The sequence below is a fragment of the Martes martes genome (genome assembly GCF_963455335.1).
Source record: "Martes martes genome assembly, chromosome: 4".
Lineage (NCBI taxonomy): Eukaryota > Metazoa > Chordata > Mammalia > Carnivora > Mustelidae > Martes > Martes martes.
This window is the reverse complement of record NC_137891.1, coordinates 28,936,762-28,961,624: the sequence shown is the minus strand read 5'-3', so window position 1 is coordinate 28,961,624 and position 24,863 is coordinate 28,936,762. Positions and strand designations below refer to the sequence as shown.

At 34.2% G+C, this 24,863-nt stretch overlaps 1 protein-coding gene across 2 annotated transcripts in view; it reads right to left on the bottom strand.

Annotated features, from left to right (window-relative positions):
• Positions 1–24,863, bottom strand: part of NUDCD1 (NudC domain containing 1) — an 80,653-nt gene that overhangs the window by 51,761 nt on the left and 4,029 nt on the right. Inside the window, exons 2-4 of one of the 2 annotated variants that reach the window (XM_080801353.1) lie at positions 16,170–16,324; positions 6,276–6,461; positions 2,772–2,952 (exon numbers count right to left, since the gene is read on the bottom strand). In XM_080801353.1, the coding sequence (XP_080657479.1) occupies positions 2,772–2,952; positions 6,276–6,461; positions 16,170–16,324 (522 nt within the window). The remainder of the gene's footprint in view (positions 1–2,771; positions 2,953–6,275; positions 6,462–16,169; positions 16,325–24,863) is intronic. The other variant, XM_080801354.1, reaches the window with a different exon arrangement.

The following is a 24,863-nucleotide window of genomic DNA, read 5'->3' as shown; positions in this document are numbered from 1 at the left end:
CACACTGACAGATCTACATGCCAACTATAATCAAGCATAATGATACTTAGTTTTAAGATATAAAATTTAAGATACAAAATATAAAAAAAGAAAATTAACTATATCATGAAAATTTCTTATAAAATAACTGAGTTTATTCTTCAAGATAGGTGGGATTTTTTAAAGTACTCAAACATTTCAGTTGAGTCCACACCTTTACTTATAGTGTTGCTCTATTAAAGTGGGTTGTACTTGTTAACAAGTAAGCTTCACAATGAGTGGTCAAAAATCACAACTCAATGTCACATGTTCTACATGACGATACAATCTGTTCTAAAGTATCTGTCATTTTTTCCCTCTAAATCTTCACCTACATTCACATTCACTTCATACATATTTAAGAACAGACCTATACATTTATGAATGAGCTAATATACTTCCTGCACAGTAGATGCAAGGCAAAGAGAGATACTATATAGTTTATAGGGTGGCTTTCCCTAATATGTGTGCAAGAGAAAATAACAGGTGAATTTCAAGTGAACTCCATGATTAAATAAGTTGGGAAATGCCTGATTAAAATTACATTACCTCTTTTACTCAAAATTTCTAGAACCTCTAACATGTTTAATGTATAATAGGGATACTATACACCCACATTTTCAAATTTATTTGACCACAAAACATAATATATCAAATGTTCCACTCAACACAGTTTAGAAAAGTACTGCTATGTTCATTAAAAAGGAAAAAGGAGAAGAATAACAATTATATTAATAATACTTGGGGGAAGGTGAAAGGAATGAACCATTAAGAAGAGTAATAAGAGAAAAAGTAAGCCATGGGGAGAATTCATACTCCTATAATTACAACCTTGGGAGATAAAAAGAAAAGTGAGTCTAATTAAGTCTGTCCAGTAGAGGCAAGGACTCAAAGGGAAGGGAATGCAGGTGGTGAAGCTTGAGCAGAGTGTCACTATACGGTAAGTTACCGTGAACTGAGATGCAGCTGTCACAGAACCAGAGAACAGGAGGAAAAATATGCATCATGATTTCTCTGTAAGTTGTTGAGTTACATCCCTTAATAAAAAAATTAAAGTTTCTCTTATCTAAAGTAGAGATTGGCAAAGCATGGCCAGTGGAGACAAAGCTGAGTTTATGCATATTTTCATATGGTCTGTGGGCGAAGAATGAATTTTATACTACTTTAAATGACTAAAAGTAATCAAAATAATATTTAAATACATGTTAAAGCCATATAAAATTCAAATGTCCATAAATAAAATATTATTGGAATACAGCTTTTCTCATTTATTTATGTATTATCTACAGCTGCTTTTGGACTACAATGGCATAACTGAGTAGTTGTGATATAAACTATATGGTTACCATCTAGACCTGTACAGAAAGTTTTCCAATACCTAAAGTTTTAACTTACTATGTTCCTCCAGAGATTAAACTACAACACTGAGAAAAACAAAAAAATTATATTAAACGGTTCACAGAAAAAAAAATGTAGGAAGTTTACTCAACTTACTTATAAACTATTCTGTTACATATATATGTATATACACACACAATATGCACACACATGTACATGTATGTACATATACACATCTTCATTTTAAAATAAAAAAGCCCTCTTAGAAAACAGACACTAATAGCCTTTATCGGATTATAAATTAACAGTTAACTCTTGAACAACATAAAGGTTAGGGACACCAGTTCTCTGTGTAGTCAAAAATCTATGTATAACTTTTGACTCCCCCCAAAAATTTAACTACTGTTGATTGGAAGCTTTACTGATAACAAAAACAGTCAATTAACATGTATTTTGTATATGTATTATGCACTACATTCTTATAATAAAATAAGCTAAAGAAAGTGTTATTCAGGAAATCATAAATAAATTTGCAGTACTGTTCTTTGTTTATCAAAAAATATCCACATATACGTGGACCTGCACAGTTAAAACCTCTGTTGTTCAAGGATCAGCTATAATTTAAGACTCATAAGTTAAATGAGTAAATTAATAAAAATTAAGAAAAAGGGCAGACAGTCATCATGGAAACATGCTCCCTCAGTTCTCAACTACAAAAAAAATCCACTTAGTTTTCAAGTAAGAACTAATAAGCAAGGTGAAAAGCAAGGACACACCATTAAAGGTATTCTAATTGATAAAGGAAAAAATAACTTCTAATGTCCAAGTTAGAAGCCTGGCACACAGATTCAAATAGACCAAGGGTTGAGACTTTTTTTTAACACATGGAAGCATTCCAGGTAAGAAAAACCAGCAGTTTTCCTGAAGGTAGAAACAAACAGCAAAGTTCAATTAGATCTGAAAGAAATCAGTTAAGATTTAAGGAAATAAAGGTATTTGTTTCCATCTAGGTATTTATATTTATTTGATATTTTGATTACACTGTAATTTATAATTTACATTCCACAATATATGTAAGTCCTTGTTTATGTAATATACACACACAGAAGAATATATTTATGTAGTCTTGTATATATTGAAAATACACACTTAAAATTCTTCTAAGATTATGTAAGAATGTCTTTTATATAAAAGGCATAATTGGAAGCCTTTATTTCCATAAGTGGAAACACATTATTATTTTTTCTATAATCCATACCGGAAGAGAAACTATTCATTCCACTAGGTGTCAGGTATTAGAATCACAGCAACACTACCCAAGAAAAAGTCAACAGCATTTACAGGAACAGCTCTGCATTTCACAATCTACTAAATGGTGCCAACCACTATGGATTCACAATGTTGTTATATTTTACCTTTATTTTTTTTACTGATAGTGACCCACTCCAAAGAAACATAGAATCCACTTCCTTTCATATCCAATTCTTCTTTCTCTATTCGAAGAAGTAAGGCAGTTACTGAATGTTCTTCAGCATTCATCAGTGAGATACTGTGAATTATGATAAAAGGATTCCCAAGCTCTTCATTAAACATAATCTGCAAAAAAAAAAAAGATTACACATACAAAAATGTACATATTACACAAATGCAGGTGGCACAGAAGGAAAACACAGAATTCCGACAATACAACTAATTTGTATACTATTTATTACAAGGAAGAGAAAAATGAAAAAAACCTTTAAATAAAGGTTGCAAGTTCAAATAACATTCTTTGAAGAAAGAACTTTTTAAAAATGCCTATTTGTTTAATAGAGAAAAGTGATCAGTACTCTTGCCTTAAAAACAAGGAAAATAACAGGGCATCCAAGTACAATAAAAAGAAGAAAGAGAACTAGAAGCAGGCTCCTAGAAAAGAATTCTACAAAAGAGGCCAGGAGCTGGTCAATATTGATTCCTTTATCTCTTCTATCTTGTGTATGATTTATTTCTGCTTTGTTCCTCTTGTTTCTGAATATAGTTCATGTTTATGAACATGTGTGCACACGTGTGTATGTATGGTTTTTCTTATTGTTTCTGTTTAGTTCTTCCACTTGTTTCTTAAAAGTCTGCAAAGGTCAGAGTCAAAGGAATTGGAGACACCACTCAAACTTTATTTCTCAAAAATAAAAGAGCCCCTTTACATTTAAAAGTTGCAATTTAACAAACTATTTAAATATAATACTGAAGAGTGTTTTTTTAAAAAGCAAATCTAAGCACTATACAGAGACGCAAAATCTGTTATTAACAAATTCTTTTTTCTATCATCAATACATAATCTAAAGGACTCATACTTATTTAAGAGTAAATAAAAAAGAAGAGATATTTTAAGATTGTTCGCTAAGCAAGATCTTTGAATAAATAAAAAAATAAATGGTTGAAGAAAATATCCAAAATGACAAAAGTTAGCTTTAAGAAAAACAAAAAAACAATAACAAAAAATCCTTTATATGGAATCCTTTCCGCTCCTACTTCAAAGCCTTGTAAAGAACAGTGTGTTTTAATGTGAATTTCCCTAAGTGTGTAGCACCTCTGCCCAAAGTATTCAAATAGGAGACCTTTGGAATCCATTCTGTGGTATTCCACAAACAGAAAATAGCAAGAATAGCAAAGAATATCTCCAATACTCAAAACTGAGATGATAGATACATTTTAGTTGTTTGGGTTTCGCTTTTGTTTGGGGGACAACAGGAAACCAAAGGGAGGAAAAAAAAAAAAAGTAAATTTTGTCAGGTACATGTAGCTAGTTTATTGCTGCCGCCTCTTTTTTCTCTCTCATGTGAGTGAAAAGGACTGGAATGAGACCAGGGAGTAGATGTCTAAACTTTTATAAATTGTTAGGCTGAAGTTTCTGTCTCCTGAACAAGCCTAGCAACTCAAGTGTGATAGTGCTGCCAACGGCACCCGCATCATATTAGAGGCAACACACTTGCAAAGCAGGCAGTCTTCCCGTTTCCCATTATTTCTCTTTCTACACTGCAGTCATCACCGCTCTCACTTGGCCCCTTTATACCCTACTGTACCCCCCACCATTCCTACCTTTAGCTTCCTCTCTGTTCCACCAATTTCCCCAAAGTCCTAAAGCTCTCCTAAGTTTTTTTCTTAAAGTGATCAATATTCCACAGTATCCCTCCCACCTCAGTTAATGCCCAAGTCCATTCCTGTCCCACTCCCCCTCTCCCCAACCAAAACTATTGTTAACTGCAAAAATCTCTGAAGGTGCTTATGGCACCTTTCATTATAGCAGTGTATACTGAAAAGGGCATGAAGTAAATTTAGATTTTAAAAAAATTTAAATGATTTAAAAAATATCACTACAGGCCTAAAATATGCACCAAGGAGATACACAGAACACAAACCAAATGATTTATAAATCCAAATGAATTTCCTTCTGGCAGAGTATGTGGTTTTATTTTTAAGCTGAAGGTGAGCTGCATCAGTGCGTCTCTTCCTGCTCAAAACCAACAGAATCCACAGCTTGATAGTTCATAAATTCTCATTCTTCTGCCCCTCACTCTCCAAACTCCTTCCAAATGTTTCAGACAGCTATGCTATCTACATATCACACTGCCTCCATAATAAAAATAAAATAAAATAAAATAAAATAAAATAAAATAAAATAAAAAAAGAAAAAGAAAAAGAAATTACTACTGGAGGCCAAGCAGAAAAATGTCACAATGTCCAATGAATATTTAAATCTGTGACTACAAAGACCTGCAAAGGCCCCCTACAGACAGACTGCTGTTGTTCTGGTTATTTATCATGTTTTTTGTTTATTTTTTTGAATTATTACAATTTGGTAGTATTCCATTTAATATAACTTAGTAAGAAAGGCAAGCTATTTGGTTCTACAACCTTCTTGGTTTTTCTCAAATAATTAAAACCTGATCTTTGTAGGCATTTGTTGGTCTGAAAAAAATATTTCATAAGATATAAATATATTAAGTTCATATTTCTTTATGCAGAACTAAAAGACCACCCGCTGAGATTTAGACAATAGCAGTATCACAATACACTTGTAACTCCGTGTCATTCTTTCCCACCTTCAAAAACTGTGGCTCTAAAGAAATTAATTCCTTACTTATTATTATTAAAATTCTAGTCTGCCCCTCAGATTTAAAAATGTTACACTGTTTTAAGAAAACTGAAAGGGGCAGCCTGGGTGGCTCAATCATTAAGTGTCTGCCTGTCTGCCTTCGGCTCAGGTCACTGGGATCGAGCCCAGCACTGGGCTCTCTGCTCTGTAGGAAGTCTGCTTCTCCCTCTCCCACTACCCCTGCTTGTGTTCTTTCTCTTGCTGTGTCTCTCTCTGTCAAATAAATAAAATCCTAAAAAAAAAAACAAAAACAAGAAAAAGCTGAAATAAAAATAGCATTGTAGAGATTGGCACATTACTGTATTTTATAGTAGATTCTTCGAAGTAGGGGATACTCTGGTAAGCTAGTATTTGACCAATGGCAACTTACCAGATAGCTAGCATTGTGGTGCCTCAGAAGTATGCTGGGCCCATAAAGATACCAGCAAATGTAACAGGAGTAGAGGAGAAAAGATATTCCAATGTAATTCCTGGCAAACTCTTCATCAAGCAGGAGGCAATGCCAATACTTTATTGTACCGCTTTACACATATATAAAGCACTCAATAGACATTTGCTGAACAAATGAATGCAGTTCTTGTTAAATTCAATGACCCCAGATCAAACCAGTTTTGTAAAAGGTATCTATTTATAATTGAATTAAAAATTTCCAAAACATTTTATTATAAAAATGACGAAGTCACACGTAAACCACTCCCAGAAAGAGTAATTCCAAAATCACTAAGGTCTAATTTATATATACTTTCAAGACTTTGCTTAAGTCTAAAAAACAAAAACAAAACCGCACCTCCCATTTTTCAGAAGCACTATTTCCACGTTCACCTGTACCAATGAGATATAATCGTCCTGTTCCATCTGACAAGGTAACCCAGGTAGAAGATGTGAAATGGACAGATGCACAAAGACGATTGTCGCATGCTGTCAGATCTGTGGGAAGTCGAAACACTTCTCGTGGTTTTCCTAAAGCAGTGTCCTAAAAAGAAATGAAATATTATAAATGAATTCTTCCCTCTCCTTGATCCATATGCACACAGAATAAGTAACAGTGTAGAATAAGGTGTAGAATAACACCTTATTCAAGAAAAGGTGCCTAACCCCTTCCTTTGAGTATGAGCTTCTAACTAATAAAATATGGCAGAAGTGAGTTTGTGACTTCTCAAACTTGGTTATAGTTTCTGTTACATCTTCTGTCTTGCTCTCTCTTGTACTGTACAGGGTAGACCCATGTGGGGAGGACATAAGGGTTCCTGACAATAACCAGGACCCCGTGAGCTAACTAACTATCTGAGGGCCCTCCTTGAGCCTTCAGATCACTGCTCTCTGGGTTAACATCTTGGCTACAACCTCATGAGAAACATCGACACAGAAACCACCTTGCTAAGCCACTCCGACTTCCAACCCACAAAAACTATGAGATGATACTAAGTGTTGAAGTAAGATACTACACAGCAAGAAATAACTAATACACTGTAGTAACTTGGTCTTCATTCTTAAGTTTAGACTTAATGATCAGTATTTTTAATGAACTGGAAATACTACATCATGTTCTAAATGCCTCCAAAGACATCTGCCTATGGTATGAAAACACTACACTTACAGACTATTAACAATTTAGGTTACTGTTAGCACATTTTTATTGTATCTGTATCCTTAAAATTTAAAACTGTAAGATGGATTACATCATTAAAATGTCTTATAAGAAAATACATAAAAAGGTCTACATTTCAGGAAATTAACATCTTATACATCAGATATACTCAATTCAATAATTTATTGTTGCTAAAGTTTTTGTTTTTGGTTAACAGAGTTTCCTACAGGCCAAAAGTAATTCTTGACTCATGTATTTCATTCTCTGTTCCTAGAATTACTTAGATAAATGCATATATTAACAAAATTTAAGTAAACAAAATGTCCTTACCAGCCACAAGTTTTTTAGTGACCCATGTCTCTTTCTAAAGCATCTAGTTTAGTTTTCTTTGAAATGGCACCCTTCCTTCTTTTTGTATTCATATTTTACTGATTTACATAATACTGATTAAGTAATGAAAATATAATGACAAGCACAGCTGGCATAAAGTTTTTAGAATGACTATATCTGAGTATTAGCAATGTAAAACTCAACTAGCAGAAATAGCACTGTTATCAGCATAGTACGGAGTAGCCTACTAGCAGTAAACTATGAAGCTTACTGTGGTCTCCAGTCAGTATATTATATGAAGGGAAGAGAGAATATCAGTTACTCCAGTCACTCAATTAAATGGAGGTCAATTAAGAGTTATTTTATTGTAGGCTGACGTCTATGTAGGTGTTCAGAACATGATGAGGTATTTCCAATTAGTGAGAAATAAATGGGAGTGATCAACAAATGCTATTGGGATACTAGAGATGGGGAAAAAATTGTTCTTTCCCTCACAGCACACACAAAACTTCCACATTCCAAATAGATCAATAATCTAAATGTTTTAAAGAAAAAGTAAGATAACTTGGTTAGAAGATTAATCACATTTTAATTTCAGGGTGGAGAAAGTCTTCCTGTGAAAAACGAAAGACATGTATGAGACAGGGAGAAAAATATTTGCCACAAAAATAACACAGGACCAGTATCTACAGCATATAAAGAACCTTAGCAATTCAACGAGAAATACATGAGTATCCAAAAAATGTTTAAGTGGGTAAAGACATGTATAGGAAAACTCTGGTTAAAAAAAATTAACCAGAAAAAAAAAATCACCTAATACAAGCCCAATCCTATAATAAATCCTTTCTAACATCCTCTTACTAAACACTTGGTTCCCCGTGGTGTAGACTCTCCTCTATTGTAAAATTAATAAACCCAACTTGTTCAACTATACATGGGTACCCAGCATCTTTGTCTGGAGAGCAATGGTGAAGAATGACTAATTGTTAAATATCCATCCTTTGGAATACCAAATAACTGTTAAATATATGGAAGTGGATTTATAATACTAACATAAGAAGATCTTCAAAATAACAACTGAAAAAAAAAGATCCAAAATACATACAGTATGAATCCATATATACTGAAACAACAAAATGTTGTGATATGACAGCAGAGTAAGGTGTACATAGACATATGCTGATATGTTAACAGTGTTTACCACCAGAATGTAAAAAAGATAGTAGTGTAAATGGCAGTAGGGAAGACTGAAAGTAAGGGGAAGCTTTCCATTTTTGCTTCAAATATATTGCTTAAATTTGTTCTTTACACTGAGCAATTTATGTGCAATATAAATAGTTTAAAAGATATTAATAGGATAAAATAAATGGGACTTCTTCCTCAAAACAGTTGTTCCAAAAAGTTTCCAGTGGTCTCCCCCACTACATGCCCTTCATTGATTCTAATCTAGTGAACCACTTGTTACGACAAATGCAGGGCTTAATAAACTTGTTATGGTTAATTTCATATACAATTATGAATGTGTTTTTAAGCTTTTTTTTAAATACAAGGTCACACATAACTGAGATGGCTGGAAGTCTAATTATTAGATAAATGATTTCGATATCCAATAGAATGATTAAGATATTCAAGTATATACATGTAAAGCTAAAAATTAAATTAAAATACAAAAGAAAACAGTGTCTCTCTTATTTAAGTTAAATGATAGTTTAAGTGAAAGCGACCTGAATGTTCCTAATTTTCAAAATCTAATTCTCAAAAGGTACATTTAATTTTAAATGGACTGTATGCAATAAAATACTTTCTTCTGTACATCTTAGAATATTAAATTATTTCTGAATCACCTCTACTGACAGTTTTACAAAGCGTCCTCATAATAATGCTTTATGATTTTGGCATCTATGTCTTTGTCCCACCCAATCATTTTCTTCTTCCAGACAAAATAAGAGGTTAATGTAACTGTTCAAAGCTGCTGAAAATAATTCTGCAGTAACATTTCACAGCTGAATTGCAAAAGAATTAAAACTGCAGTGATGAATGTAACATTTGCTGAATAACTACAATGTACAAGCACCGAATAAATAAGTGCTTTGATTTTTTACCATCTCATTTAACAATTACAAAATCCTATGAAGTTCAAATCATTATGCACACTTTGAGAGATAAAGAGCTCTATTCAAAAAACTTGAATCATTTGTCTAGAACTCCATTGATAAGAAAATGGCAGGGCTAAGATTCAAATCCTGACTGACCCCACTCCAGAAGTTGATGGTCTCTTCTGTATTCCATATTTTCTTGAGAAGAAACCACTGCCCAAGTTTTTCTAAACAAATGATACCTCAGATCTCATTGCAATTTCTAGAATACTCCCTGCAAAAATAGTAAGAACAACAGCACTGTGAATGTACCTACCATATCCAATTTTTCTTCAGGCAAACATACTAAATAAAATTTTTAATTAAATTCCTGGGTCAACAAAATGTAGTACAAAAATTATAATGTCAATATATTTTATGTAAGTGACATGGCAAATAATATATGAACTATATTTATGAAAACTACCTCTAAATGGGAGTTTGAGGGACTCTTGTCACATCTGTAAGAAGACAAGGTTTGAACTGACAAGGTATTTTTCTAATACATTAATGTTTATAGAAAGCACTACCCAAGTTCAAAGGAAAACGGTCAAGAAAAATTGGGTAAGGGATGCCATTTACTAGTATTACTACATACTGACATGTAAAATTTTGCCCTTTTAAAAGGAAGTGATCTTTTTCTGGAGAAAGACTTTCATCACTAATAACTATTAAGGTTTTTTGAAAGAAAAGAAAACTTCCTTTTTCCTTTCTCTTTTTTTGCTAGAGCTTTAAGAAATGATATTTTATTAAGTGGAATTTGAGTAATGTCTCTATATAATATAAAACTTTTAATAATTCATTAAATATATAACAGTTCAAATAACTTACTCCTCCTTTATTTTTTTCTTTAACCAGGTAAATAACTGGCTCCATATTAACAAATGCAACTACAGAAAATAAGGTCAGATTCAGGTCTAGAGATGCTAGTTTGGAGATACTGGCATGCAACTCAGCTAGACTAACAAGAAGTTACAGTGTGTTACTCACTCCAAGACACAGCCTCACAAATGTGGGCTTCACACAGAATCCAGTAACTCTCCTCTCATTTTTAAGTGCAACTTGAGGCACCACGAGATGACACACTTCTTTAAGAGAAACAAACTAGTGTTTCAGATAAATGGAAAAATGTTATAACAGAATTCCTTAAATATTAAGAAACAAAACATATTACTTTAAAAGAAGCCCTAATACCCTAATAAAATGACAAAATAAGAATTAAATTTTAAAAACTTTTTTTTTGCTTTCCTAAGGCATTTTCCGCTTCCTAAAAAGCACTTCCTCTCAATTGACATTTCTTTAAAATTAAGAATTGTAAACTGACAAAATAAACTGACTTCATAGAATGCCTCTATAAACCTGTGTGTTGAACTGCTGCCATCTGCTGGCTCCTGACAGAAATCTCAAGGTCTGACAATGTGTGGATTTCCCTTTCTTGGCCCTACTGCTTTCTCTTTGTCCACAATAGTATTTAGTATGGGGGAGTATTTGCAAAAGAACCTCTCTGAGATATATGCATGTGTGCCTTTGACTCAGGGGGAAAAATCAGACAATAAAATGGCAATATTAGAACAACTTTTCTGCTTTAAAACAAAAGCCGATGTGTAACCAGTGGCCAACACTCTACCTGCCCCCAACACAGAAGTTCAAACAGCAAGTCAGTTTCCTATGCTGCTAATCAGAAAAACAGAAATAAGTATAGTATTCTTCTGCACTGCAGGGGCAGAGTTTCTCAAGACTTGGTCACTGGACCACCAGCAAAATCATATGCAGTCCTTGATAAAATGCAGATTCCCAGACCACGACCAACCCTGACATACTGATCCAAATCTTTAAGAACCATAATCTGAAATTAGTTTTTATCAATTACTCCAAGTGATTCTGATGTGCAATACAGTTTGAAAACCAAAGGCGAAAACTGAATTAAGCAAAACAAAATAAATAAATAATTAATTAAATTAATAAATAAAATAGGGGTGCCTGGGTGGCTCAGTGGGTTAAAGCCTCTGCCTTCGGCTCAGGTCATGATCTCAGGGTCCTGGGATGGAACCCCGCATTGGGCTCTGCTCAGCGGTGAGCTTGCTTCCTCCTCTCTCCCTCTCTACCTGCCTCTCTGCCTACTTGTGTTCTCTGTCAAATAAATAAATAAAATCTTTTAAAATAAATAAATAAATAAAATAAAATAACCCCAGACATGGTTCTTTAAAAACAAAATAATAATAAAAATACCCTTCTAAAGTTTGATTAAGGAAAAGGCGAAAATATAGAGAAAGGAAAAAGAGAGAGGAGATAATCTTAAGAGCATAAAACATGCAAATATACAGGAGCAAATTTAAAAGAATAAGAAGAAATGAATAATTTTCCCTAGCAAAAAAGTATATTACAAAGTTACCGAAGAAACTGTTTAACTAAACCAATTACCAAAGAATCAGCTGGATAAGTAATTAGAAGACTTATCACTGAAAACAACAAAAGAATACAGAATAAAATGGGTTCAACATATTTATATTTAACATATAAGGAAAGGGTCATTCCAGTCCTAAACTGTTCCAATTCCAGAAAGTTCTCCAATTCCTTTAAGGAAGTGAGTAAAACATTTAATGAAAATCTGACAGATTTCACCAAAAACAAATGAACAGTATTAATTTATAAAAATAAATACAAATATTTTATACATATATAAAATATGTGTTAATTAACTTCATGTTATCAGTAAGGTTTCTGGTCAACAGTAAGCTATTAAGTTTTGGGAATCAAAAGTTAAACTTTTCTACTGCAAATTTTTGATTGTGCAGTGGGGGGGGGAGGGGTTTAGTGCTCAGATTCCCAGTATTGTTCAAGGGTCAACTGTCATTCATATTCTGCTGTGAATTAATAAATTAGAAGAAACTTTATTTTGTATGCTGTAGCATTCCCAGTGCCTATGACAATGTGTAACATATAGTAAATATTTGCTAAATATTTTGAAGGTCAAGTGAATAGTATAAATTAGACTATGACTTTGGCTCTATAAGTCAGTATTAGAGAATTTCCAGATTTTAGATTTGTCTTCCCAAACAAAATATAACAGAATCTAAAAAATGGACATGTATAGTCATATAAAGATAATACACTGCACATGTATGCATATAAGGCATTTTGCTTGTATGTACACACTATCCAAACAGGTAGTGCACATAGAGTGTACGTGTATATTATGTCTTTAATGACCCCATAGGTAAATAGACTAAACTAAATAAGAAACTATAACTCATTATTCTAAGATGTCCCTAGAAGTCAGAGAATAGGTCAGAAATAGGGATCAAAAACACTAGTCTTTGCCCTTATTCCATGTCAAATAAGTTATCTCAATAAAATTGTGATATTTGATTTCCTGTGAAAACTTTCCAATAGAAAACTGTATTGACCAGTCCACATTGCTTATAGTATTTCAAATGTTGTCATTAAACTTTCCTTCCACATTTCCAATCAATCTTGTGATTTAAATTGGTTGTAGTATTCCAAATCATGATTACTAACGAGTGAACTGATAAAAAACAAGCTGCAGGCCCAAAACTGTGACCCTATCCACACCCGCCTCCTGGCCAAGCACAGTTAGTACTAAAATGAATCAAAGAATCAATCTTTCATTTTAACATTTCTCTTCGCTTAACACAGAATAACATTACTGTTCCTCCCTCCCTTCAAAACCTGGCCTCTGCCCACTTTGCCATCCTCCTCTCCAACCATAGTCTGCATACTGTTTAGGTCCTTCCATACATACTCCATGTTTTAGCAAAGCAAGCTAGAGTACCTGTAGTGCACACACATACCTGTGGAAGTTTGCTGAATGTGCCTCTTAAATCCAGTGCAGACATAGCTGCCTCAACCTGCATAGCAAACTAACTGATCTTTCAGAATTCTGTTAAGGTGACATCTCTTCTGAAACTTCTCTGAACACTTCATCTTTCAACATTTATTATTTTCTTCTCCATACTATGTTTATATCTTATCCCTCCTTCCAATGTTACATGTTATCAATTTATTTGTCTATGTGGCCACAAAGCACATAAAGCACATAACAGCATTTAATAAACATTTGAAGAAAAGTAAATACTTATTCACTAAAATTATCTATCTCACTAAACCAAAGACTCACACCTGAGCCTGAAAATGAAATAATAAGAGAAAAATCCTATCAAGAAAGAAAAGCCTGGGTAGCTCAGTTGGTTAAGCGACTGGCTCTTGATTTCTGCTGAGGTCATGATCTCAGGGTCCTGGGATCAGGCCCCATTTAGGGCTCTCTGCTCAGCAGGGAGTCTGCTTGAGGATTCTCTCTCTCCCTCTGACCCTCTTCGTACACACATGCTTGCTATCAAATAAATAAATAAATCTAAAAAAAAAAAAAGAGAAAAAAAAAAGAGAGAGAGAGAATATAAAAAAGAATGCAAAGCCAACTCCAAAGGATAAGAACAAGCTTTAAACAGCTGTTATTATTTCAATAAACATACTGACCACGCCTTCTGCTAGATGGCAGGATTATAGAAATATAAGAAAAACCCAGGGCCTAGACCAAGGGTTGGCAAACTATACTCAATGACCTAAATCTGGACAATGGCATTTTTTAAAATGAAGTTTTATTGGAATGCAGTCACACTCATTCATTTACATAGTGTCTAATGCTGTTTTCTTTTCTTTTTTTTGAAGATTTTATTTATTTATGTGAGAGAGAGAAGGAGAGAGAGCATGAGAGGGTAGAAGGTCAGAGGGAGAAGCAGACCCCTAAGGAGCCGGGAGCAGACCCCTAAGGAGCCGGGAGCCCGATATGGGACTTGATCCTGCGACTCCGGGATCATGACCTGACCTGAAGGCAGTCACTTAACCAACTGAGCCACCCAGGTGCCCTCTAATGCTGTTTTCATACCACAACAGCAAAACTGACCAGTCATGACATAAGACTGTCTAGACTACAAACCCTAAAATATTAATAATCTGGCCCTGTGCAGGAAAGGTCTGCCAACCCTTGGCCTAGAAGGAATTCAAAGTACACACAAATCTGAGAGCCAATGGTTTGGATATTCCCGGAGGTACAAAGGGAGGATGTCAGGGAAAGCTTACTAGATGAGATGGGACTCAAGTCTAACTACCATATGACTCAGTCATTCCTCTTTCGTGTATTTATCCAAAGAAAATAAAAACACTAACTTGAAAAGATTTATGTACCCCTATATTCACTGAAGTATTATTTACAATAGCCAAAATATTAAAACAAACAAAAAACACCTATGTCCATCAATATATGAATGGATAAAGAAAATGCATTTTATAAAATTTTATTTAGCCATAAAAAGGAATGAAATCCTGCAACTGCAACAACATGGATGTACCTCGAGGGCTTCAGGCTAAGTGAAGTAAGTCAGAGAAAGACAAATACCATATGATCTCATTTACATATAGAATCTTAAAAAAAAATCAGACTGATGCTTCTATAGATGCAATGTAGAACTGTGCTAGAAGGAGCTGGGAATACTCAGGAAGCTATTATTATTCTGACTGTTTAAAGCAAATACACTAACAATCTATTGTGGAATTTACAACATGAAGCAAAATACAGGACACAAATAGCTTGAAGGGTATAAGAGAAGTAAAAAGAAATATATTATTGTAACGTTTTTATAGTAAAATATTAATTAGAGGAAGACTATGATAAGTTAAGGATGAATACTATAAAATCTACATTATCCATTAAAATAATAATACAGAAGGGTTTAGATAAAAGCCAAAAGAGAAAATTAAATGGAACTTTAAGAAAATTTGCTTAATCCAAAAACAAGAAGGAACAGAGATTAAAAAAAAAAGAACAGATGGGACAAACTGAAAAGACAGCAAAATGGTAACATAAACCCAACCATATCAGTAATTACATTAAATATAAATGTACCAAGCCCTTCAATTAAAGGACAGATTGTCACGCTAGATAAAAACAAGACCCAACTACATGCTCTTTACAAGAGACATACTTTAATAATAACAACACTGTCATGTCAGGATGGCCAAGTGGTCTAAGGCATCAGACTCAAAACAACAATACTGATAAACTGAAAGAAAAAGGATAGAAAAAGATGTATATTACTAATAAAGATGTATATTACTAATAAAAAAAAAAGCCAGCATGACTGCATTAATACCAGGAGATTTCAAGACAAAAATCATTCCCAGAGTCTAGAGATGGAGGGGCATTTCATAATGCTGAAAGGATAAATCCATAGCAGACAAAATGTCTGTACCCCAATGAACACAATTAAAAATACAAAAAGCAAGAACTAAAGGAAAAATAGACAAATCCATTGTCATAGGGCTAACACTTCTTGTTAGAAAAAAGAGACATGAACAGTTACATCAATATTGATCTATAAAACCCATCAGAGTAGTTGCTCATTGGTGGGAGTGGAGTGGAATACTTAAGTGTAACAGGAACAAAGGCAACAATTAAAACTGAATTAAATAGAATACAGTTTTATATAGATTAATGATAGGAATGATTCTATATATAAAAAATATGTATACCTCAATTCTCTGGACATCAGATTAAAAATGAAAATTAAGAATCAGATTTATTGGAAAATCCCATTATAGATATTTTTCTTACCAGCATTACTGTTAAATTCATAACTCTTCCAAGGTTATCAATGTAGTAGACGCTGTCCTGATACCACGAATCACAGTGTAGGTAATTATACATTCCAAAAGCATGCATGTGTTCCAGTGTATATTGATCATCTCGAAGTTTTACTTCTGCCACAGCTGAAATATAAGAAAAATAAACATCACAGATTTTGTCTCAAGATTATTTCTTTCTGCAGAATGCTTACAAGGTGAAGAAATCACAGAAGCTAATTGCAAAGGCCTTTGGGACAAATTCACTATAAACATTCTAAAACAATTTCTAAAACAATTCATTCTAAAACAATTTCTAGGCACTGTGCATAGAGGATAAACAGTAAGTAAAACTGAACGATCCCTGACAGTAGTTATAAGAGAGACAGGGCTTTTCATGCCATTACCTTTTCTTTTAGGCACCTCTTCCTTGCAATTATGAATTAAAAAGCAGAGAATTCTAAAATTTAAGATCTCCTGTCTTTTGGGCAAATATTATGTCTATTTTAGAGAGAATTTTTACAGTTTTTAAAATGCTTTTACCTCGAAACAACATGGGACAGGGGAAAGATACAAACCATAAGAGACTCTTAATCTCAGGAAACAAACTGAGGGTTGCTGGGGGTGGGGGGAGGGATAGGGTGACTAGGTTATGGACACTCGGGAGGGTATGTGCTATAGTTAAGTGCTGTGAATTGTGTAAGTCTGATGAGTCACAGACCTGTACCCCTGAAGCAAATAATATTATGTGTTAATTTAAAAAAATGCCTTTACCTCTATTATATCTCTTTCCTTTCTTAACACACATTAAGAAATAACGAGAATTTTTTATTATTTCATTATACAATTATGGAAACAAAGGTAAGCACAAATGGTGATTTCTCCAATGTTTCTCACATCTTTCCTAAGGGTACAGAACAAAATAGTCTACCTGGAATAGAAACAAGGTTTCCTAGTTAAAGAACACGGTTTTTCACAAGGGCATTAGTGATTTCCATAATTTTATTTTTACTTTTTTCCACTTATATTGTGATGTAGCTGGCATATAACATTGTATAAGTTTAAGGTTGTACAACATAATGACTTGATGTATGAACATTTTGTGAAATGATTACCACAGTAAGTTAACTGAACACATCCATCACCTCACATATTTTTTGTGATGAGAACTTTTAAGATCTACTTTCTTAGCTACTTCCATAATTTTTTTAAAAATATTTATTTATTTGGCAGAGAGAGAGCAAGAGAACCTATGACTGCACGCAGAAGTAGGCAGAACAGCAGGCAGAGTGAGAAGTTGGCTCCCTGCTGAGCAGAGAGCACAACATAGGGCTTGATCCCAAGACCCTGGGATCATGACCTGAGCCAAAGGCAGTCGCTTAAATGAGACACCCAGGTGCACCTACATCCTTAATTTTAATCTATTAAGTGCGATCTCTGCTTCCTCTCTTTCTTCCCTCATCTGCAGAAAGGAACCCTTATAGCTCAGGGATGCCCATGACTTAGAATTAATTTCTGCTGATGGGAAATATTTAAGCAAACTATGCTGGGCCAATACCTTAGCTTAATACAAAACTCAACTTACTGTAAATAAAAAATTTAAAAATAAAAACAACAGAAAATTCAACTTACTGTATTCCAATTTTTTTTTCCATACTGTTTATCGGTTCCTACTTCTATTACCTGCCTTGAGTCCTGGTTGACTTATAGTCATTCACTGATTTATTGAGCAATATTTTAATAGGCACCATTGATACAATGATGAGCAAAAAGCACAGAATCTATCTTCTTACCACTTATGATTCAGTGAGGAAATAGACATTAGTCAAATAATCACAAAAGTAAATATAAAATGAAACTGTAATAAATGGTGGGAAGAAAAATTACCAGGTCATGAGAACAAGTAACACTGGGCACTGGTCTATGGAGTAGGGGAACTGATGAAAGATTTCAGAAATTTAAGCCAAGCTAGTAAGGATAAAGTTAGCTTATGAAGGAATATATCTACACACACACACATAGAAGCAGAAGGAAAAGCAGGCAAAGTAGGAGGAAAAACTTGTGTTCAAAGACCCAAAAGAAGGCCAAATTGGCCAAAATACATAGCACCATGGAGATCTGTACAAGAAAAGGCTTCAGACAAACAAAGCTAGAGAACTGAGCAGGAGCTGGATCATGAAAGGCCCTGTCTTCATCAATAAAGTTAATGTAATTGATTTAAGTTTCTAAGCAGGAGAGTAAAGTTCAGATTTGAATTTATAAAAGATTACTTACAACTACAGTATGTAAAGCAGACTGAAGCAAAGCAAGGTAAAAATCCAGTGTAAATATTAATAAAAGGAAAGCTCACTAAAAATACAGTGGAGAGGCTAGCAGGGGGAACCCTACTTATCCAACATCATTTACAGGAAGTACTGTTAATTACAGACCCCAACAGAAGAATATCCAATAGGAGAGAATCACCAATTACAGACTCCAACAGGGAGAAGATGTACACTGCATGCATCTCCTACAAGAAATGGCACTACTCCTGCAAGTCATTTAATGAGAAATCAACATTACCCTGTACTCCTGCTCTTCAGTTGACTTTCATTCCAAACAACCCCTCCCAACTTTCTCATTCTTCTCCATAAAATAACATTCCTCTCCTTTGTTTGCTGGGCTTGCCTAAGGTTTTCCTATGGCTTGTATGTCCCGAATTGCAATTCTCTGATATCCTCAAGTAACTCCATTGTTGATAAAATAACTTGGCTGTTTTATTTTTATGGTTAACACATTAGAAAGTTATTGCAGTCATCTTGGTAAAGGATGAGTCACTGAAGTTTGGAGGCATCTCAGGGGTAAAATCATAACTTTATCATGGATCTGATGAAGGTTGAGGTAGCTGCTATTTATAATTCAAGAAAGTATTTATTTTATAAGGAACACTTAGAAATACACATTCCACTGATTAGGAGGGAACAATCAATTCTTGGTTTTCTAGCACCACAGTGTGGATGAAACTCAATACTGCAAGACATATGCATGGTAACATAATGACCCAAAGTAATAATATTAGAGGAAGATATGACAAATACATTTTCTTCATATTTGTGCCAAAGACCCTGAGCAATCCCAAACAAGCCAGAGACTTCTTAGCCCTCTGCCTTATTACAATATCTCATCTGTGAACATAAGGTTCTAGAAAATCATTATTAGGTGACCATAATATAGTCTGTTTTCTGTTGTTATGTTTGGACAAGATAATTTACTAAGTTATTAGGACACACAAATGAGCATAGGGTATATTACATACTTAATAATTTGTAAAAGCTTGTTAGTATATAGAAAAAGCTGTTTCTTTGGCCTCAAATGAGAAAGTAAAAGTTATCATTGCATTTTTCATGTTAACCATCTTGAGCTTATAAAAGGAGAGGCAGAACAACTAAAAGGAAAAAGCAGTGTCCACAGAGTAATGAACTTAATCACTAGCAGAGCTGCTCTTCCAGAGAGTGTCCTAAGAAAGGAGGCAGAGAAAAAGGAGTCTCAAATTTCTGCTGGGATCTTGGAAGCAGTGGAAAAAGGGGTACCTCTTTAACAGAGGGCTAAGAGGCCAGAGTAGTAAATATTTTATTATTTAATATTATCTTGCATTGGAAATAAAAGAGTTTTGCTAAACAAAAATCTTTCTTGGGGCACCTGGGTGGCTCAGTCGTTAAGCAACTGCCTTCGGCTCAGGTCATGATCCCAGGTCCTGGGATCAAGCCCCACATCAGGGCCCCTGCTCAGCGGGAAGCCTGCTTCTCCTTCTCCCACTCCCCCTGCTTGTATTCCTCTATCAATAGATTGCTGTCCCTCTATCAATAAATAAAATCTTAAAAAAACAAAAACAAAAAACCTTTCTCTACTAGTCTTTTAAAGAGAACTTAGGACCCAACAAGAAGAAAATCTCCCTTCATCTTCACCTAGATTTCTCATAAAACATGTATGAAACTTGAAAAACCTATAGCTTCTCATTCACAAATTATTTACTGGATGTCTACTATATGTACTATGCTTGGCAATGGGCATGAACTGGTTAATATAAAACAGATACGATCCTTGTAATGGTGTTAATAATGGTTACAATTACTGCTTCTTGTCCTTTCAAAATATACTGTTATGTTGAACCATATGAAATTGCCAATATTCAACTCTTTCAACGCCGATTTTAAATATGATTCATTCTAATACCTATATAAGCAGAATTCATAGTTTAAAAAAACCGGGGATAGAAACAAAGAACATTAAGACATTAACTTACAAAGGCCACTTCTTAGACAATTTATCTTCTAATAATAAGTCTTTTCACCTAGTTACTGAGTTCTCTATTTGTGTAAAAAGATGTAAAAAAAGAGTACAGCCCCATCTCCCTTACCTGCAAGGGATATGTCCTAAGATCCCCAGAGGATCCCTGAAACCACAGACAGTGGTAGCCCTATATATACTTTCTTTCTTATACATACATACTTACCAATAATAAAGTGTAATTTAGAAATTAGGCCTAGTAAAAAATTAGCAGTAACTAATAATCAAATAGAACAATTACAGTAATACCCTGTCATAAAAGTTACACGAATATGGTCTCTCTCTCTCAAATCTAGTGATAATGTGAGATAATGAAATGCATATGTGATGAGATGAAGGGAGGGGAATGACGTGGGCATTGTGATGTTAGACTACTACCAATCTTCTGACAATACGCCAGGAGGAGGATCACCTGCTTCTGCATGGCAGCTGACATGGCTAACTGAAACTGCAGACAGTGAAACTGAAACTGGATAAGGTGTAACTACTGCACAAGTCCATGCTATGAGCTCTGAAGTAAGATTTACAGAACATAACAGAACTAGAATTCGGAGCATTGCTCCCACTAACCTATTTTATACAATGCTTCTGCACAAATTAACATAGTCATCTACCTCTCTTCCCCATATTTTCTACCCTAAGAGCAGATATGAATTTTACAGTAAACGCTACATAAATCCAATGGTTACATAGCTCTTCTTCCCTTTACTCTGACTACAGGCTAAACCTTCACCAGCTTTTACTCTCCCTCCCCTGAAGAAAAGAGTCCAGAGACCACATAGATCAGGAAAAGCATGAGCTTTGGAGTCAGCTTTGCCACTGTCAAGTAGTTTTTTTGTAACTAGCCTTTCCACCCTATCTCCACATCTGTAATGAAAATTAATAATACTTGTCCTATAAAATTATTGATAAGCTTAACCTTAAACCATGTACAGTATTTGCTGTATTACACATAAGAAGAAAAAGAAGTTTTGATTTCTCTGTTTCTCTTCTCCTGTCCATGGTTAATTCTCACACGATTGTTTATTATTCCATTCTCTCCTACTTCTTCTAGATTAAGAGAGAAGTGTTTGGCACTCACACAAGGCCGGGAACTATGACTGTTCCCAATAGTTAGAATGGAGAAAACACCTAATTCATGGGATAATGGGTAAAGTACACAGAAAACTTTTGTCTCAGTAGTGAGGAATATTAACCCTAAACTGAACACTGCTCCAGACCAGCCTAACATATCATAAAACACTAAATGAAATTAATCTGTTTCCAGTAACTCAACTGCATCCCAGAATAAAGCGGACAAAGCTTTTAAGAATTCAAATCTATCCTATGGCCAAAAACGTAAAATTCACAATTTCTAGCATCAGTCAAATATTACTATGCATACAGAAGGGAAAAAAACCAAAACCCATAATGTAGAGAATAATCAATCAATAGCTCAACATAACTGACAGAGAGGTTATAATTAGCAGAACAGAACACTGAAAGTTATTAAAGTGTGTTCCATGTGCTCAAAACAATAGACACAAAAAACGTAAAAAGAAACTGTAATATCTATGATGAAAAATACAAGTAATGGGATTAATAACAGGTTAGAGATTGCAAAAGAAAAGATTAGTGAAGGTAAAGGCATGAAAATAGAAATTATCCAAAATAAAACATGGGGGGAAAAAGGACAGAAAAACACACACAAATCAAGAGCACTGATGAGCTGGGATCAATTTCCAGCAAACTAAAAATGGGCAACTGGATTCCTAAAAAAAACAAAAACAAAAACAAAAATGAAAGAAATAATGGCTGAACACTTTACAAACTGGAAAACTATAAACCCACGGATTACACAGACCAACAAAACTCAAAGCACAAGACTCATGAAGAAAACCACACCAAGGCACAACATAATCAAACTGCTCAAAACCAATGTAAAAGAGAAAAAAGACATGTCATGTATAAAAGAATGAAGACTGGAAAAAGCAGATTTCCATTAGAAACAATAAAAGCAAGAAGACAGTGAGGCAAGATCTTTAAAATATAGCTGACCTTAGAATGACACAAGGTTTAGGAGCACTGACTGGTATACATTAAAAAATCCACCTATATATTTTGACTCTCCATAAACCAGAAATCTCACCAATAACACAATTAACACATATTCTGTATATATATTATATACTGTGTTCTTACAATAAAATAAGCTAGAAAAAAGTGCTAATAAGATAATCATAAGGAAGAGAAAACACATTTATGGTCTGTACCATATTTATCAAAAAAAAAAAATCCAAGTATAAGTGGACCTGCATATTTTAAACCCATATTATTCAAGGATCAAATGTATTGAAAACAAAAAAGGCATCAACCTAGAATCCTACACATGCCAAAAATGTCTTTAGAAAACATAAATGTAATAGCATAAAGGCCAGAAAGAAAGAAACAGAAGTATACTATTATAGGGTCTTATATTACAAGTTAAGTAGTGTAACATTATTTCAATGTATCATGTAATAAGTTAAAGATTCATACCCTTAACCCTAAAGGAACTAGTAAAATAACAAAGGGTTATAGCTAATAAACCAACAAATGTGATAAAAATGATTTCATAAGAAAATACTCAATCCAGGGGCACCTGGGTGGCTCAGTGCATTAAGCCTCTGCCTTCAGCTCAGGTCATGATTTCAGGGTTCTGAGATGGAGCCCCACATCGGGCTCTCTGCTCAGTGGGGAGCCTGCTTCCCCCTCTCTCTGCCTGCTACTCTACCTACTTGTGATCTCTCTTTCTCTGTAAAATAAATAAATAAAATTTAAAAAAAAGATAATCCAAAAGAACATTAAAAAAATGAAAATGGAAATTTTTAAGTTTTTTAAAAAAGGGAAAATTTCATTTTCCCAAACACTAGATAGGACAAACAGAATACCAATCGCAAGATGAAAGACCCACACTAACAAAATCAATAATCACATCAAATGTAAACAGTCTAATTAAAAGGCAGAGATTGTCAGGTTGAATAAAAAAGCAAGACTCAACTATTTCTGCCAATAAGAAATACATGTTAAATACTAAAACACAAAAAGATCAAAACTTAAAAGATGGAAATAAATAAATACACACACTATGATAACACTTAGCAAAAGAAAGCCTGAGTGACTACTTTAATATCAGATAGGTTTCAGAGCAAAGAATATCACCAAGAATAAAGGTTATTTTTTAATGATAAAGGTGTCAATTTATTAAGAGGGCAAAATATTAGTGTTTATGCAACATAACAGAGCTTTTTTTTTTTTTTTTAAGGATTTTATTTATTTATTTTAGAGAGAGAAACAGTGTGAGAACAAGTGGGATGAGGGGCAGGGGAGAAGCAGGCTCTCTGCTGAGCAGGGAGCCTGATGTGGGGCTAGATCCCAGAACTCTGGGATCATGACCTGAGTCTGACTGACTCAGTTAGGCTTAACTGACTGAGCTGCCCAGGTGCCTCCATAACAGAGCTTTAAAGTATGTGAAGCAAAAATGACAGAACTGCAAGGAAAAAGAGAAAAATCCACAATGAAAGAAATTTCAACATCCTTCTCCCACACAAGCACGAACTAAAAGTAATTATGCTGAGTAAAAGCGAGACAAAAAAGAGTACATACTGTATAATTCCATGTATATAAAACTCTAGAGAATGCAAGCTAATCTATCATGACAGAAAGCACAGCAGTAGTTGCTTAGGGACTGAAGTGCGTATGTGGAGGAATAGAGGGCTAGTTACAAAGGCCACAGGAAGTTTTGAGGATGAGAGCTAAATTTAAAATCTTGATCATAGTGAGGACTTCAATGATTGTGTATTTATGTCAAAGTCTGCCAACCTGTACACTTAAATACATGCACTTTATTGTCAATTATCCCAATAAACCTATTTAATGTGCATGTGTGATACAAAATCATCTATTATTCACCAGGCATGCTCCAGGCCTAGAAGTAAAGCACTGAAAGATGGACATTGGAACCGTCCATAACAAAACCAACAGTCTTAAAAGAGAAAACAGAAACCAAATGCTACAAAGTATGATAAAGTTTATGACCAGGTACAGTAGGAAAGCAGACTACAGATTCTAATTTGTACAGATTCTGTAGTATAGATTCTAACTAGGTAGTCAAGAAAGGAATCTATGAGTAAGTAACATGTAAACCAAGATGAACAAATGGAGTATGAGTTAGCGAGGTAAAATACAGGGGGAAAACATATACAAAGACTTTTACACAGTGAAGAGTATAGGGAAAAAAAATATAAATATGTTGACAATCCCTAACTTAACTTGGTTCAACCTGGAATTTTTTGACTTTGCAATGATGCAAAAGCAATACATACTCAGTAGAAACTGCACT